The sequence below is a fragment of the Lepidochelys kempii genome, chromosome 2, assembly GCF_965140285.1.
Source record: "Lepidochelys kempii isolate rLepKem1 chromosome 2, rLepKem1.hap1, whole genome shotgun sequence".
In the NCBI taxonomy this organism is placed as follows: domain Eukaryota; kingdom Metazoa; phylum Chordata; order Testudines; family Cheloniidae; genus Lepidochelys; species Lepidochelys kempii.
In genome coordinates, this window is record NC_136381.1 from 43,328,101 (window position 1) to 43,341,466 (window position 13,366).

At 38.8% G+C, this 13,366-nt stretch overlaps 1 protein-coding gene across 4 annotated transcripts in view; it reads right to left on the reverse strand.

The window, feature by feature from the left end:
* Window positions 1–252: 252 nt before the first annotated feature.
* DPY19L4 (dpy-19 like 4) overlaps window positions 253–13,366 on the reverse strand; it is a 52,617-nt gene continuing 39,503 nt past the window's right edge. For 2 of the 4 annotated variants that reach the window (XM_073330555.2, XM_073330554.2), the window contains 2 exons: window positions 11,537–11,695; window positions 254–5,398 (listed from right to left, as the gene is read on the reverse strand). In XM_073330555.2, coding sequence (XP_073186656.2) covers window positions 5,234–5,398; window positions 11,537–11,695 — 324 coding nt within the window. In that variant the 3' untranslated portion in view covers window positions 254–5,233. Of the gene's footprint in view, window positions 5,399–11,536; window positions 11,696–13,366 lie in introns of those variants that run through there. The other 2 variants (XM_073330556.2, XR_012157131.2) reach the window with 2 other exon arrangements.

Consider the following 13,366-nt stretch of genomic DNA (forward strand, 5'->3'; position numbering starts at 1 on the left):
TACCAATATGTTTCTCAACAGCTAGTCATGGTCACTGTGATACATGGATCCAGCTTTAATAGGTTGGATATTGCTGAAGTGCTTTGTGATTATTATTCTGCACCAAAAGACAGAAATATCTGAAGACCTTTACACAATCTTTTAGCTAACTTGAAAGTTATTGTGTAAGCAAAAAATACAAAAACAATTTTATTACTGTAACAGAACAAGCAGGTTATTTTACCATAAACTAAGAAACTTCTTTCCTTATGAAAGAATATTCGAGGTCTCAAAAGCAAAAGGTAAAAAGTTTGTCTCAAGTGATCCATATTCATCAGTTTTAGCATTTAGTCTTTTTCAAGGTGAAACGTCTGTCATAGGAGAAAATAGTTACGGTATACCAACTGTATTGAGAGCGATCTGTCCCAGAAGACAGACAGTACAATTTCTTTTAGATTTGTCATTAAATACTTGCACATGATTGGATAGGTCAATTATGCCACATGCACTACCAATAAGTGTCAACAGGAAAAAATAAAGCCATTGCCAGCAAGATGTTTCTGTACTCAAAGTACAACGTTAAAATTTTATATAATACACTGCACGCACCCCTTTTCCCCATCAAATAAAAAAACCTTTATAATCTCATCACTTTCAAAAGTAGAATCACACATGCATTTAATTGTACTGATGTCTAAAATATCACCAGTTCTAGTAACACATTTGAACAGCAATTAAGGTACTAAACAGTTCAGAAAAGTCTTTAAACATATTTGGCTGTACTGATAACGTAAAAAGAATGGTACTGTATACACATGCACTGCATGTTCCCTTAGCTTCCACTGCTTTACTAAAATTCAGTATTAAGAATATTCAACACACGATTAAACAGCTTAAAGATGAGGTATTATTTCAGTGAAATATTGCTTGTACAGTATTTAGACTTGGAAGGATTAGATTTTTATCAGTAAATGTAGGTAAACATTGACTTCACTGTACACACACAAACCAACAAAAAAATTTCCATCCATAATTGAAAACTTACAGATAGGCAAAGAAAGAAAAATGCTACCTAAGAACTTAGAGTTTGATTAAGGGTATTCAGTGAACATTTTGATATCTGATTTTGACAATTTGTGTTTTAACAGTTAAAGATTTAACTTTTTGAATCTTAAAATCTACTGTCAGTAAATAATGGTCTGACCCACCAATAATTTCTCACAACTGTGAACATTTTACTAGATAAAATTTTTAAAAAAATGCTTAAATATTTATATTATCCATCACAATAATCCAATCCTGCCAAGCCTACTTGAATTGAAATAAGCTCAATTTTTGCTACATCCTTATTCCAATGTACTTTGGAATCTATTTGCATATCAGTACAAGGGGATTTAGCAGTTTAACTGCCATTAGTAATAATAATTACACATTTAAAGTCTCCAAAACATGATTGCAGGATAGAAGAACTCTCTAAATGCATCTGCACACACGTATCGGTTTTGGTCAAAATACAGGGATTGTATAAAGTTAACATCGGTAATCAACATGTGGTTCACTGAAAATTTACAAATCTAGGACCTAATCTTGAAATTTTTATTCCTGTGAAGCCAAAGGGATATTTGACTGGACACTAATTACATGAGTAAGACAAGCTAGATTTGGTCCCTAAATATTTACTATTTATATTTTAATATGCAACAATGTGAGTAACTGGAAAAACCTAAAATGTCTATTAAACACTTGTTCTTTGTAACACTAGCTTTTGTTTCCTAATGATGGCAGCTGTCAGTTAGCTAAAAAAATTTATTTATTTTGGAGGAAGTGAAAGTGCTCTTTCAATGTATTAAATAATTAATGGGAGTGTTGCATCGTTTGGACAAAGCATCTTAATCATGACCTCTATCACCCTTGCTAATCCAGTCCTACATTTCTTCTAGACAATCATGCAAAATTGTGTCAAATTATGTGGTAGTTTGGAATCAGTCTGGATAAGTATGTTTTAGGCTGAGATCACCAATCTCATTTCACTTGTGATCTGACTAAATCTGAAACCAGAGATCTAAAGGTGAAAGGTTAGGAGTATTTTATTGCTCAATCTTCCATAACCTTCTATAATCTTTTCAGATAATATTTTTGTTCATTGAGGGCTCACAGGGGGAAGGAGGAAGTAAGCCAGAACAAAAACAACAACTTGCCATGTAAATTTATCAGTCTTTCTGGGCTGGTGGAGTCAATGGTTGTGAACAAAATGGCTGGCACGACGCTAGCTGTGCCATTCACAGCAGCAGCACCTTTCAAGGAGGTTGCTAGGATCTTTTCCTGCTGAAAATAAGATACAATTGAAACTCTATAAACCAGAGGAAATGGATTAAAAATCTTCACAAAAATAAACACAAGTTGAAAGATTTTGTTTAATAAAGCTTTCAAGGCACATATTTCAAATGGATTGCAATTTCTACAGTAAAACAGATGTGATTTTTCAGTATGTTCTCCCACCCTCACAACCAGGAGTTTTTATTCATTTAGTAGGCTTGTAATGCTAGTGACCTAAGCTGGAAAGCAAGTTAGGGCATAACTGCATCTTACTTGTATGAAAAGCCCTATTTAATCCTTCCCGGGAACACCATAGAACCTGTGTTCTACACAAAAAGTGGGAAATAGAATAGACCTTTAGTAGATGACACTTTTTTTGGCTACTTCATAAGCAGGTCAGCAACTGGATTGGATGTTCAAACCAAAGTTTTGATTTTTAGGTTAATTATTTAAATATTTTTGCCTTTTAACAGGATTACAATGGCTACATTTTCCCATAGTTACAAGAGATTCTTTTTCTGTTTTCTTTAGCCTGATAACCCAATGCTGCTGTGATATAATTTTTTCTAATATATATAATATATATATATAAAAAATAATGAACACATTAAAAATCCTCCTAATTTTGATTCTCCTAAAGCAGAATCAACGGAAGTAGCATCACTACTTAAAAAGAATGACAACACTTAACAATATTATATCACGGTTCAAACAAGAGCTAACATATCTATTCAAATGTATAAAGGCCAATGTGCTACAGCTGGGATTTATTTTCAGATGTGTAGAATGGCCATTAGCTGTATTTTTCTATACATATGTATTCTATGTGTATGTATTCACGCTACGTACTAGTAAGTACTATATACACACAGCACTGCAGTAAAACACAATAGGCAGTCCATTGCAGGGTAATTAAAATATTGCACATTGAATGCTGTTATAAGGCATGAGGCCATTGGCTAAGTGACTTCAGCCACCAAGGAGTGCAACAGTCACCCTGAAATTCACTACCTGGAATGCCTTATTGCTATTATGAAATGAAATTCATTAATATTTAGGCTCATGCGTTTACTAGGAATGAGACATAAGTATGACATCCCTGACAGTCAGTCAATCATAATGAACTCCAACTGCATCTGGAGTTCTACAATTATTTCAAAATATTAAATACATCTACATTCATTCTATCACATACAGAAAAGACCACTAAAAAGGTTCCCACAGCTTGCAGTAGCTGAAGATAATGCATTAGTTTACTGTAGTGACTGAAAAGTCTGAAAAATGTTCAGTGCAGTATACACAAGTGCATGTGTGTATAAACACACAAAGAGTGCACATTGTGAGTAGACTTTATATATAATACACACAAACACCCACACCCATTCTTACTATAATGGATGTGTCAAGGCTACATCTGATATAAGGCTACTTACTGTACCCTGTCACTCAATTATACTAAAAACCATTTTTCCTTCAGATCACTGAGCCCATTATTATTTTGTTTAATGGATTTATCTGAGCCATGGTTTCAAATAAAGTGGATAATTTAAAACATTGTCAAGGTTTTCAGGTCTCAAAAATTAGCACATCTAGAAATGAAAACTGGACTACAGATATGACAACATCGGCAACAATAAAGAATTTTGAAAAAAAGATCACTCCAGAGTTGTTTGATAATGCAGCACTGTTAGTATAACAATAAATAAACCTACGTGCAGAGGACATGGTAAGCATACCCCTGCACCATATTCTTGCTGTATATGCTCACTTCATAGAAGTTGAATTCTTTGGATTTACATTTTTCCAGCAGACACAGCGGGAATGGTTTTGCAGACCTCATGCAAGATGTCCCTTACTTTTGGGGTGTTTTGTTTCAGGACTCCAAGATCAGGCCAAAAATAGGAGGCAAACAAACATCTATTATAGCAGAAGCACAGCAAGTTGCAACAAAATAAACTGCATAAATGGAGAATTCATTAAGAACACTGACTAGAGTGATGTGGGAAAGGAGTAAAGTTAGGGGGCAAAATATTTTCTAAAATTTTGAAAAAATACCATGACAGTATACTCTTAATTCATTATATGCAGATATTTAAAAAATAGTTATCAACTGTTTTAACATGACTTCATTGTGTGTGGGGGTTTTAAATAAAATTGTGGCTGTATTTTACCAAGACTAACTACATAATAACTATTAAAATGAATAAGTATATATTATCTAATGTGGACAAATCCCAAAGACTTGCTCAGTCCAAACTAAAATCCTGATCCTGCCAACTTGTCCATGTAGGTGGACCCCTTTGTCCGTGCACTGAAGTCAAATTTATGGGTGGTTTGCCTAAATAAAATCTTCAGGATTTGGCTCATACAAAAATGTTACACCTACACCCAGAAAATGTTTGAATGTGTGTGTGTGTGTAATAGTAATGCACATAGTTAAAGACAGTCCTATTAACAGAAAATCAAAGTATTTGCATGGACTCTTACTTGGGACACTGATGATTTCAAATGCCAGAAAATGAAAGCTGTATAACAACTTGAATTTAAATCATCCCCAAATGTCTGAATGTAATTTTTCTGTAGTTTCCAAAATAGGTCCATCTAAAAGTTATTTAATTATTTGTTGTAATATTTAAGTTAGACATTTTATTTCCATGAAAATTAGGATGATTCAAAATAGGAAAAACTGGAAAGACAAATGTAAGAATTACGGAAGATGGTCACACTTTGTAGACTGCAAAATTGACTAGTGCTCACATTTCCTTAGAGGGTGGTACTCTTGCTTGTTGAGTTGTAGTCCAGACTTCCAGTTTGGTAAACTAACAGAATAAGCATTCTGCATGTTCCCACTTCGATCTGTAAAAAAGCCACTTTTAAAATAGGAACTCCTATTAATTCCATACATGGTCAATCTTCAAAAAGAAGTCTCCATGATTTTTCAAGATTGGAAGGATATCACAGTGTTGATTTTATACACAAAGTAGGATCTGTTCCAGTATACCCGAGTAAAATAATTCACATATGGAGAATAGTTCATTTTGATCTCGTGACAAAATCGTCCATATTTAGAGTAGGCATAACTGTCACCTTCATCACAAACCACCTATCAGAGGAGAAGAAATTTGTTAAGAGAAATCTCATCACAGAACATATAATTAATCTTTCATTTCTATATTATACAATTCCAATAGAGATAACATAAATATACATAAATGGCTGAAAACATTTTCCCCTATACTTTTTTTTTTAAACTTAATGCTTGTGAATTGATTAATGCCAGTGCTAGATTAATAGCCCTGAAAACAAAAATCCTCTATAAGATAGAAGTAGAAAGCATGAGCAGCGCAATGCAAAGTTATCCACATCACCCTGTCAACCAACTTCAAATCAGACCTGCAGGGAGCAATTCTGGGGATCAGAAAGAAATTCACTTTCCAAGACCAATTAACTCATTGACCCCCTTGCAGAGACTGAAAACATGGGTGTCAATTACCACAGCCATGAAGTTGATTCAAACCAGCCTAAAGCTTCACATCTCATTATCCGTTTCTTAAGCCATCTAGCCTTCCCTTTTCTTCTTTAATACAGCCCTGTTTAACACACACATCTATAGCACTGACTAATACTGAGCAAAGAGTTACAGAGACCCGCTGTCTTTCCTGTTAATTTGGTGATAAGAGAAATGAACCCCTCACTCTCAAGTTATCGACATAAAGTTAATTAGAAATAACTGTTGACTAAGCCCATGTCTACACTACAAAATTATGTCAACTTAAGTCAGCACACAGTCACAGCAGTTATTAAAATTGCTTGTGTGCACACACTTGGCACCTTGTGTTGGAGGTGTGCATCCTCACCAGGAACACCTGCATTGATTATACTGTCAGTGTGGGGCATTGTAGGATGGCTCCTGGAAGCCAGAAACAGTGTAGACACTACGTTGCTTACACTGACTGACACTGCGTTGACCTAATTACACTGACTATGACTCTACACTGCTCAGAGAGGTGGTGTTACTGGTGTAGAGGCACTTATGTTGGCGGAGCCAAATTTAAATGAATACACTTCCACAGCTAGGTCGATGAAAGCAGCTTACGTTGACCTAACCGTGTAGGCCGGAGACTGAAACTATCACTAGTTTTTAAATATTAAACACAAAACTTTGAGCTATACTTGTATACTTATTAGCTATGAGAATAGGCTATCACAACTTTTTAAATACATGGTTCTAGCATGATTTATTCCTATTACGTTGGCCAGTCAAGCCATTTCAAATAGTTTTCTGCTGCATAAAATGTTTAAACTGAGTCTTCAGCATAATATAGACCTGTAAATATACAGCAGGTCAGAGAATTTAAGGGGGGTAAGGTAAAGGGAAATAAAAAGTACAACTCTGCAGAGAACTTCCCCTTTCTCTTCTTGCTTGCAATAGACAGACCTGGATTAGGTAAATCAAACCTGAACGTACAACCTCAGACAATTTAAAAACAATCTAAAAAGTTTAACAGGGCCACTGATAAATGTTGGATTCTTCATTTTGCACAATTCTATGATTTTTTTGCATTCTCGCTCACAAACGCACCATAAATCAAACAACCCTGCTTGTTCTCTGGCCACCTGGTCAAGAAATCATTGAGTCGTTTTATTACTTCATGTATTTGCATTCCTGACAATGAAGAGTTTATAGTCAAAGAATAAAAAAAAGTGAATACAAGACAAGATGTCTGATAACAGTTTAGATAAGGGAAGATGTGGAAATCATTGATAGAGAAGGTCCTGCAAAAGGACTGCTGAAGAAATGGGATTTAGGAAAAGATTTGAAAAAGAAAGGTGCTTGACAGATGAACACAAGAGGGTTGTAAACAAGCAGACGGTGAAGGTGTGCAGCTGAAATCTGGTCTATAGTTAAAAGTCAAGCCAACCTAAACACTGCGGTAGACACAATTATGTCAATAGAATAATTATTTTGCCAACCTAGCTACCGCTGCTTGGGGAGGTGGATTACCTACACTGATGGAAAAGCCCCTTCCCCATTTCCGTAGGAAGTACCTACACTATGGTGCTACCACACTGTAGCTGTAGACATGGCCTGAGAGCCAGAAGAGAAGAAAGAACAATTAGGGGAAAGGATTAGGTGGGATGTAGGGAGCCAGACAGGAAGTAAGAGAAAATGGAAACAGAGATGAAGATGGGGGCAAGATCACATAGAAACTTGAAAGTGAGGGTAAGAAGCTTGCATCTGATGAAGTAAGTGAGGAAGCAAATGAAGAGATTCAGAAAGGAACAACATGGTAGCCGGACGCCAGTGCTAAGAGAGGAAACAGATTGCAGCAGTTGTGTTTTTGCAGGAGCAGAGGAGAAAAGCACATTAATCAAGGCAAAAAATGACAAAGGCATGGACAGTGGTTTTACAGTGAAGGAAAGGAAGGATTTTGGTGTTATTAAAAATGAAGAGCAGGACTTCGCAAAAGAGAGGAGAAGAAGTGGGAAATGATGAGAGAAAAATCAAAGATGACCCCAGAATATGAAGCCTGGGAGACAGGGAGGACAATGATTTTGTCACTGATAGAGAAGGAAAGGATTAGAACGACAGATAAAACTATAAGTGTTGGGGAGAATGAATTTGAAATGTCTGAGTAGCTCAAAAAATAAGAATGGCCATACTTGGTCCAATCAATGGTTCATCTAGCCCAGTATCCTGTCTTCTGATAGCAACCAGTGCCAGATGCTTCTGAGGGAACAAACAGAACAGGGCAATTATTAATAGTCGATCCCTCAAGGTCAAGGATAATCTCTTTCACAGGTTTTATTTTTTAATGGGTTGTTTGGTATCCAATCCTTGAGCCGCAGGCTCATTAGCAGACATTGCAGATAGTGTTGGAAGTCAGGGTTGGGCCACAATTGCTGCATGACAGTCATCTATCCTTTCTTTTCTGGCATTTTTCTGCCACCAGGGCAAGGTGACTTTCCTCAAAAATGGATGTTCCTTCATGGACAAATCTTTGCCAGTTATTCCTATCCTGGGCTACTGCCTCACAGTATGTGGTGTCAATGCCACACCATCTTGAGGATGTCTCTAATGCGTTTCTTTTGGCCTCCCCATTTCCTTTCTCCTTTGGTAAAGTAAGTTGGGCGTACGGCAATTATTCTGATAAGTATACATCAGGCATGCGAACACAATGCCGGCTCCACCTCAGCTGGTCCTGGATAATCAGGGCTTCAATGCTGAAGATACTGTGCCTCTGTGAGGATGCTGACATTAGCGCAGCGATCCTCCCACTTTATGTTGAGGATCTTCTAAAGAAAGGGCTGGTACTGGCGTTTCAGGTGTTTTCTATAAGTCATGCAAGTTTCACAGACATAGATGAGAGTTAGGATTACCACTGCTTTATAAACTAAAAATCTTGTGCGTGTTCTGATGTCGTGACTGTTGAACACCTGGTGAGACAGTCTGCCAAAGGCAAGGCTGGCACGGCGGATTCTGTGCTGAATCTTGATGTCTATGTCTGCTCTCAGAGAGAGGGCTGCCAAGATAAACAAACTGTTCTACATTTTCCAGTTCTTCTCTGTCAATGTAGATCTTCATTGCTGGGTCTGATGATTGACCAGGACCTGGCTGGTGAAGAACTTTTGTTTTGCTGATGTTCAGAGTAAGCCCTAGGCTTTTGTAAGCTTCAGAGGAGCAATTAAGGGCTGTTTGTAGATCCTCCTTTGAGTGTGAAACTACAGCATAATCCTCTGCATATTGGAGTTTGGTTATTGTTGCTGATATTACTTTAGTTCTGTCTTGGAGACAAAAAAGGTTGAAGAGGTTGCCATCGGTCTCATATTGGATGCCAATGCCTTGTGGTAGATGGCACGGGGTTAATGTTTTCACAGTTGCTAAGAAAATGGAGAAGAGGGTGGGTGCCAGTACACAACCTTGTTTTATGCCAGTTCGGATAACACAGGGCTCAGAGGTAGAGCCACTGCATACCATGGAGGCAGTCATATGGTCCTGGAGGAGTCTCAGAATGGTGATAAATTTGCTTGGGCAGCCAACTTTGACATGATTTTCCACAGAGCGTCATGGTTAATAGAGTTGAAGGCTTTGGTCAGATGGCGAAAAGGCCATATACAGCTCCTTGTGTTGTTCTTGATATTTTTTCTGGATCTGCGTGGCTGCAAAAATCATGTTCATGGTGCCTCATGACAGCCTGAAGCCATATTGGGATTTTAGAAGTACTTCCTCTGCAAGAGGGAGCAGGGATTCAGTACAATTGTAGCAAGAATCTTCCCAGCATTGGAGAGGAGGGCAATGCCTCAATAGTTGCCACAGTTGACCCTATCTCTCTTTTTGAAAATAGTGAGTGATCCATCCCTGATAGTCTAGTTCCAGCTTCTGGCAGTCAGAGATTTAGGGACATCCAGAGCATGGGGTTGCATCCCTGACCATGTTGGCTAATAGCCATTGATAGACTTATCCTCCATGACCTTATCTAATTCTTTTTCAAACCCAGTTATACCTTTGGCCTTCAAAACATCCCCTCACCATGAGTTCTACAGGTTGACTATGTGTTGCGAGAAGTAATTCTTTATATTTGTTTTCAAACCTGCTGCCTATTAATTTCATTGGGTGACCTCTTATACCATTTTAGGGGTTAAATAACACTTCTCTATTCACAAAAAGAAAAGGAGTACTTGTGGTACCTTAGAGACTAACCAATTTATTTGAGCATAAGCTTTTGTGAGCTACAACTCACTTCATCGGATGCATCTTTTTGCGAATACAGACTAACACGGCTGTTACTCTGAAACGTCTCTATTCACTTTCTCCACACCATTCATTCCTCATACAATCAGCCTTTCTGCAGCCTCTGGCAGTTCATCACACGGTGTTGTTCACACTTTTGTAAGACTTCTCTGGAGTGAATGGGGAAGCAATATGATGGGTTTTAATCATTTCTCTAAATAGACCCAGAGAGCTGTATTAGGCAGTTGTCCTCATCTCTGACAGTTCTCACATGCAGAATTTAAGAGAGACCAATTTAGTCTCTGCCTCCTCTTCAATCTTTCTAGGAAATCGCTTGGTGAGATGCCATGTGCGCGGCTGGCATCAATGAGTGAATGACACTCAGCTTCCTTCCTTCTTCTCAACAAACAGAATTAACAGTTACAAAGATCTCTTAGTGATTAGTACCGAGATGAAGTGTGTCTGGCTTAAACTGAAACCCGTGAGACTGAAGTAATATACTTCAAAAACGCCAGTGATGCTAATTTTTCTCTTTATTCAAAGTAGTATGAAGTCTCAGTCTTACTGGACTAATTGCAAAGCTTGGACACCCGGGCAGCAAGAGTGGCAAGAAATGCTTGCTTTCACTGCCAGCTTGTCAGTAAACTATGTCCTTTCCTCTCAAAGATGCATGCACAGTGATCCACGCATTTGTATCTTCTGAGTCAAAGCCTGATCCTTTCCCAAGCAAGTTGTAAGACTCACTTTTTGGAAAGACTTCTCACGGAAGCTGAAGACATGAATAGCCACTAACTCCACCCCCATCACAAAATAAAACCAAAACCAAGCCCTACCAACAGAGTAAGCAAGAGTTACTAAACCTGGAAAAGGCAAAAAGCAGAATCCAGTATGAAGAGGTCTAAGCAGATCTTAATTCCCTGTTTGGTGCTCATCTTGCACAGTGGTATTGAAGGGCTTGTTTACCTAAAACGTTGTAACTACCACATTTTAAAAATCTACCGTAGACAGAATAAGTTTTTTGTAATACGTTAGCTGGTAGAGGTGACCAAGCTAATGCATTACAATACAACTTTGCTCTGTCTGCACTAGGGTTTTAAAAATACACCTTATGTCATAATCAAGATAAGCCTAAGAGGACATACTCTACAGAACCCTTTCATAAACTTTGCTAGTTATTTTAGATATAAAAATCATTTAATTGTATAGGCTTAGATATTTAATGACTGATGGAGAAGCAACACAATTAGGTGCCAACATATCAGAAGGGATTACTCAGCAGGGTTAAGGAACAACCTGGGGGAAAGATCATATGTTTCAAAACATTCAAAAAGAAGGGAGTTCTCAAAACAAAAGCTTAACATTCACTAAGATATTTATCAATTCCAGACTGCACGCCAACTGTAACCGGCAAAACAAGTATTCCTGTGGCAATTTAATTTAATTTTTCTTTAAATTTAACCAATTACTTTATCCATTCAAACATTTGACTTTTTTCCAGGTGCTACTTACATGGCCATTAGCAATATCCAATAAGTCTTTAACCCTACATCCTTTCACAGGTCCAACCTCATTGCAAATTGAATCCTCTATAATTAGGTAGGTGGCTTTATAGGATGTGAGTATCTTATAAATATCCTCGGCAGACCTTTTTGAATAGATCTGATAAACCTGTAGATTAGAAAATATTTACTCCGAATTAAAACCATGGAAAATTAAATGCATATTAAATACACTGGGTAATTGGAATAAGAAGTTACATATACATCAAATTATAAAAGGCAGTTATTTAAAAAATATAATTGTATACATTTGCTACTCAATACATTTCCAGAAATATCTAAGGGTAAAATATTTTTTTGTCGGTGAAATGGATTTCTGGAGACTAGTCATAAGGTTTAAAGTCTCTGATACACTAGACATTTGTCGAGAGTATTTAGCAACCATGGATTACAAGCACTGGTATATGATTCTACAGGATTTCATGAATAATGCTTCAGGCTTCTGTGACTGGTTTTCAAGATAAGGAGGAGGAATCTTAAAAGATAAGACTCAGTGTCAGTCCTTTAGTGGGCGAGTATTTTTAACTTATGACAACTGTCGAAAGCCAAAGCTCCATAGCTGATAAGACCATGGGGAGCTGAATGGGAAACATTGTAGACTCTGCTATAATTGAGGTCTTGGGCTGTTAACCTAGTAAAATTGCCATAAGAGGTTGGGAAATCCTGCTTTAACAGCCTTTCCTTCAAGAGCAGAACTTTGAAAATCTATTTCCACTCTGCTCCCAGCTCTGCCCATCCTCCCAACTCAAATACGCTTAATTCCTTCATCTTCCCAGTTGGGCTGAATATTCTTCTAATGAAGGAGAAGACATATGGTTCACTCTGGAATCCATCACATGCTTCTGAAGTCAGCTGGTGAGTTCCTAGAGAGTGATGAGACACTACTACTCTCCTACTATACTTTTGCACAGAGGTGGGCAAACTACGGCCCGTGGGCCACATCCGGCCCGCAGGATCGTCCTGCCCGGCCCCTGAGCTCCTGGCTGGGGAGGCTAGCCCCCTGCCCCACAGCCACACCACCGCGCTGCCAGCGCTCTGGGCGGCAAGGCTGTGCGCTCCTGCAGGGCAGCGCGGCAGTATGTCTGGCTATAGCCAGGCGGCGCAGCTGCCAGACATGCTGCTCTGAGCAGCATGGTAAGGGGGTCGGGGGCTTTGATAAGGGGCATGGGGTCCTGGGGGGCAGTCAGAGGACAGGGGGCAGTTGGATGGGGCAGAGGTTCCTGGAGGATGACGACAGGGAGCGGGGGGGGTTGGATAGGGGGTGGGGTCCTGGGGGGGGGGCAGGGGCATGGATAGGGGTATGGGCAGTCAGGGGACGGGGGCTGGGGGGTTGGATAGCAGGTGGGATCCCAGGGGGGCGGGAAGTGGGAGGGGGTCGGATAGGGGGTGGAGGCCAGGCTGTTTGGGGAGGCACAGCCTTCCCTACCCAGCTCTCCATACAGTTTTGCAACCTCGATGTGGCCCTCGGGCCAAAAATTTTGCCCACCCCTGCTTTTGCATCACCCTCAGACAGGGAATGATCTCAATTTCCTTGTAGAGTAGTCCCTGTGGTAATAGCAGGTGATCGGGCAAGTCCTTCTAAACAAAAAACTTGGAACACTTTTTTACCTTTCATGGCTTCATTGATATTCTGCACCAGCTACTGACCACTACTACGGAAGTGCTCTGCTAAAAACTTTGGAAACGTCTGCTTAGATTCTGTTTTTTGATGTCAGGAAAAAACAACTCATTGGAGATCAACAGGCAAGAGGGGAATGGAAGGAAAAATAAGCCAAAGGGC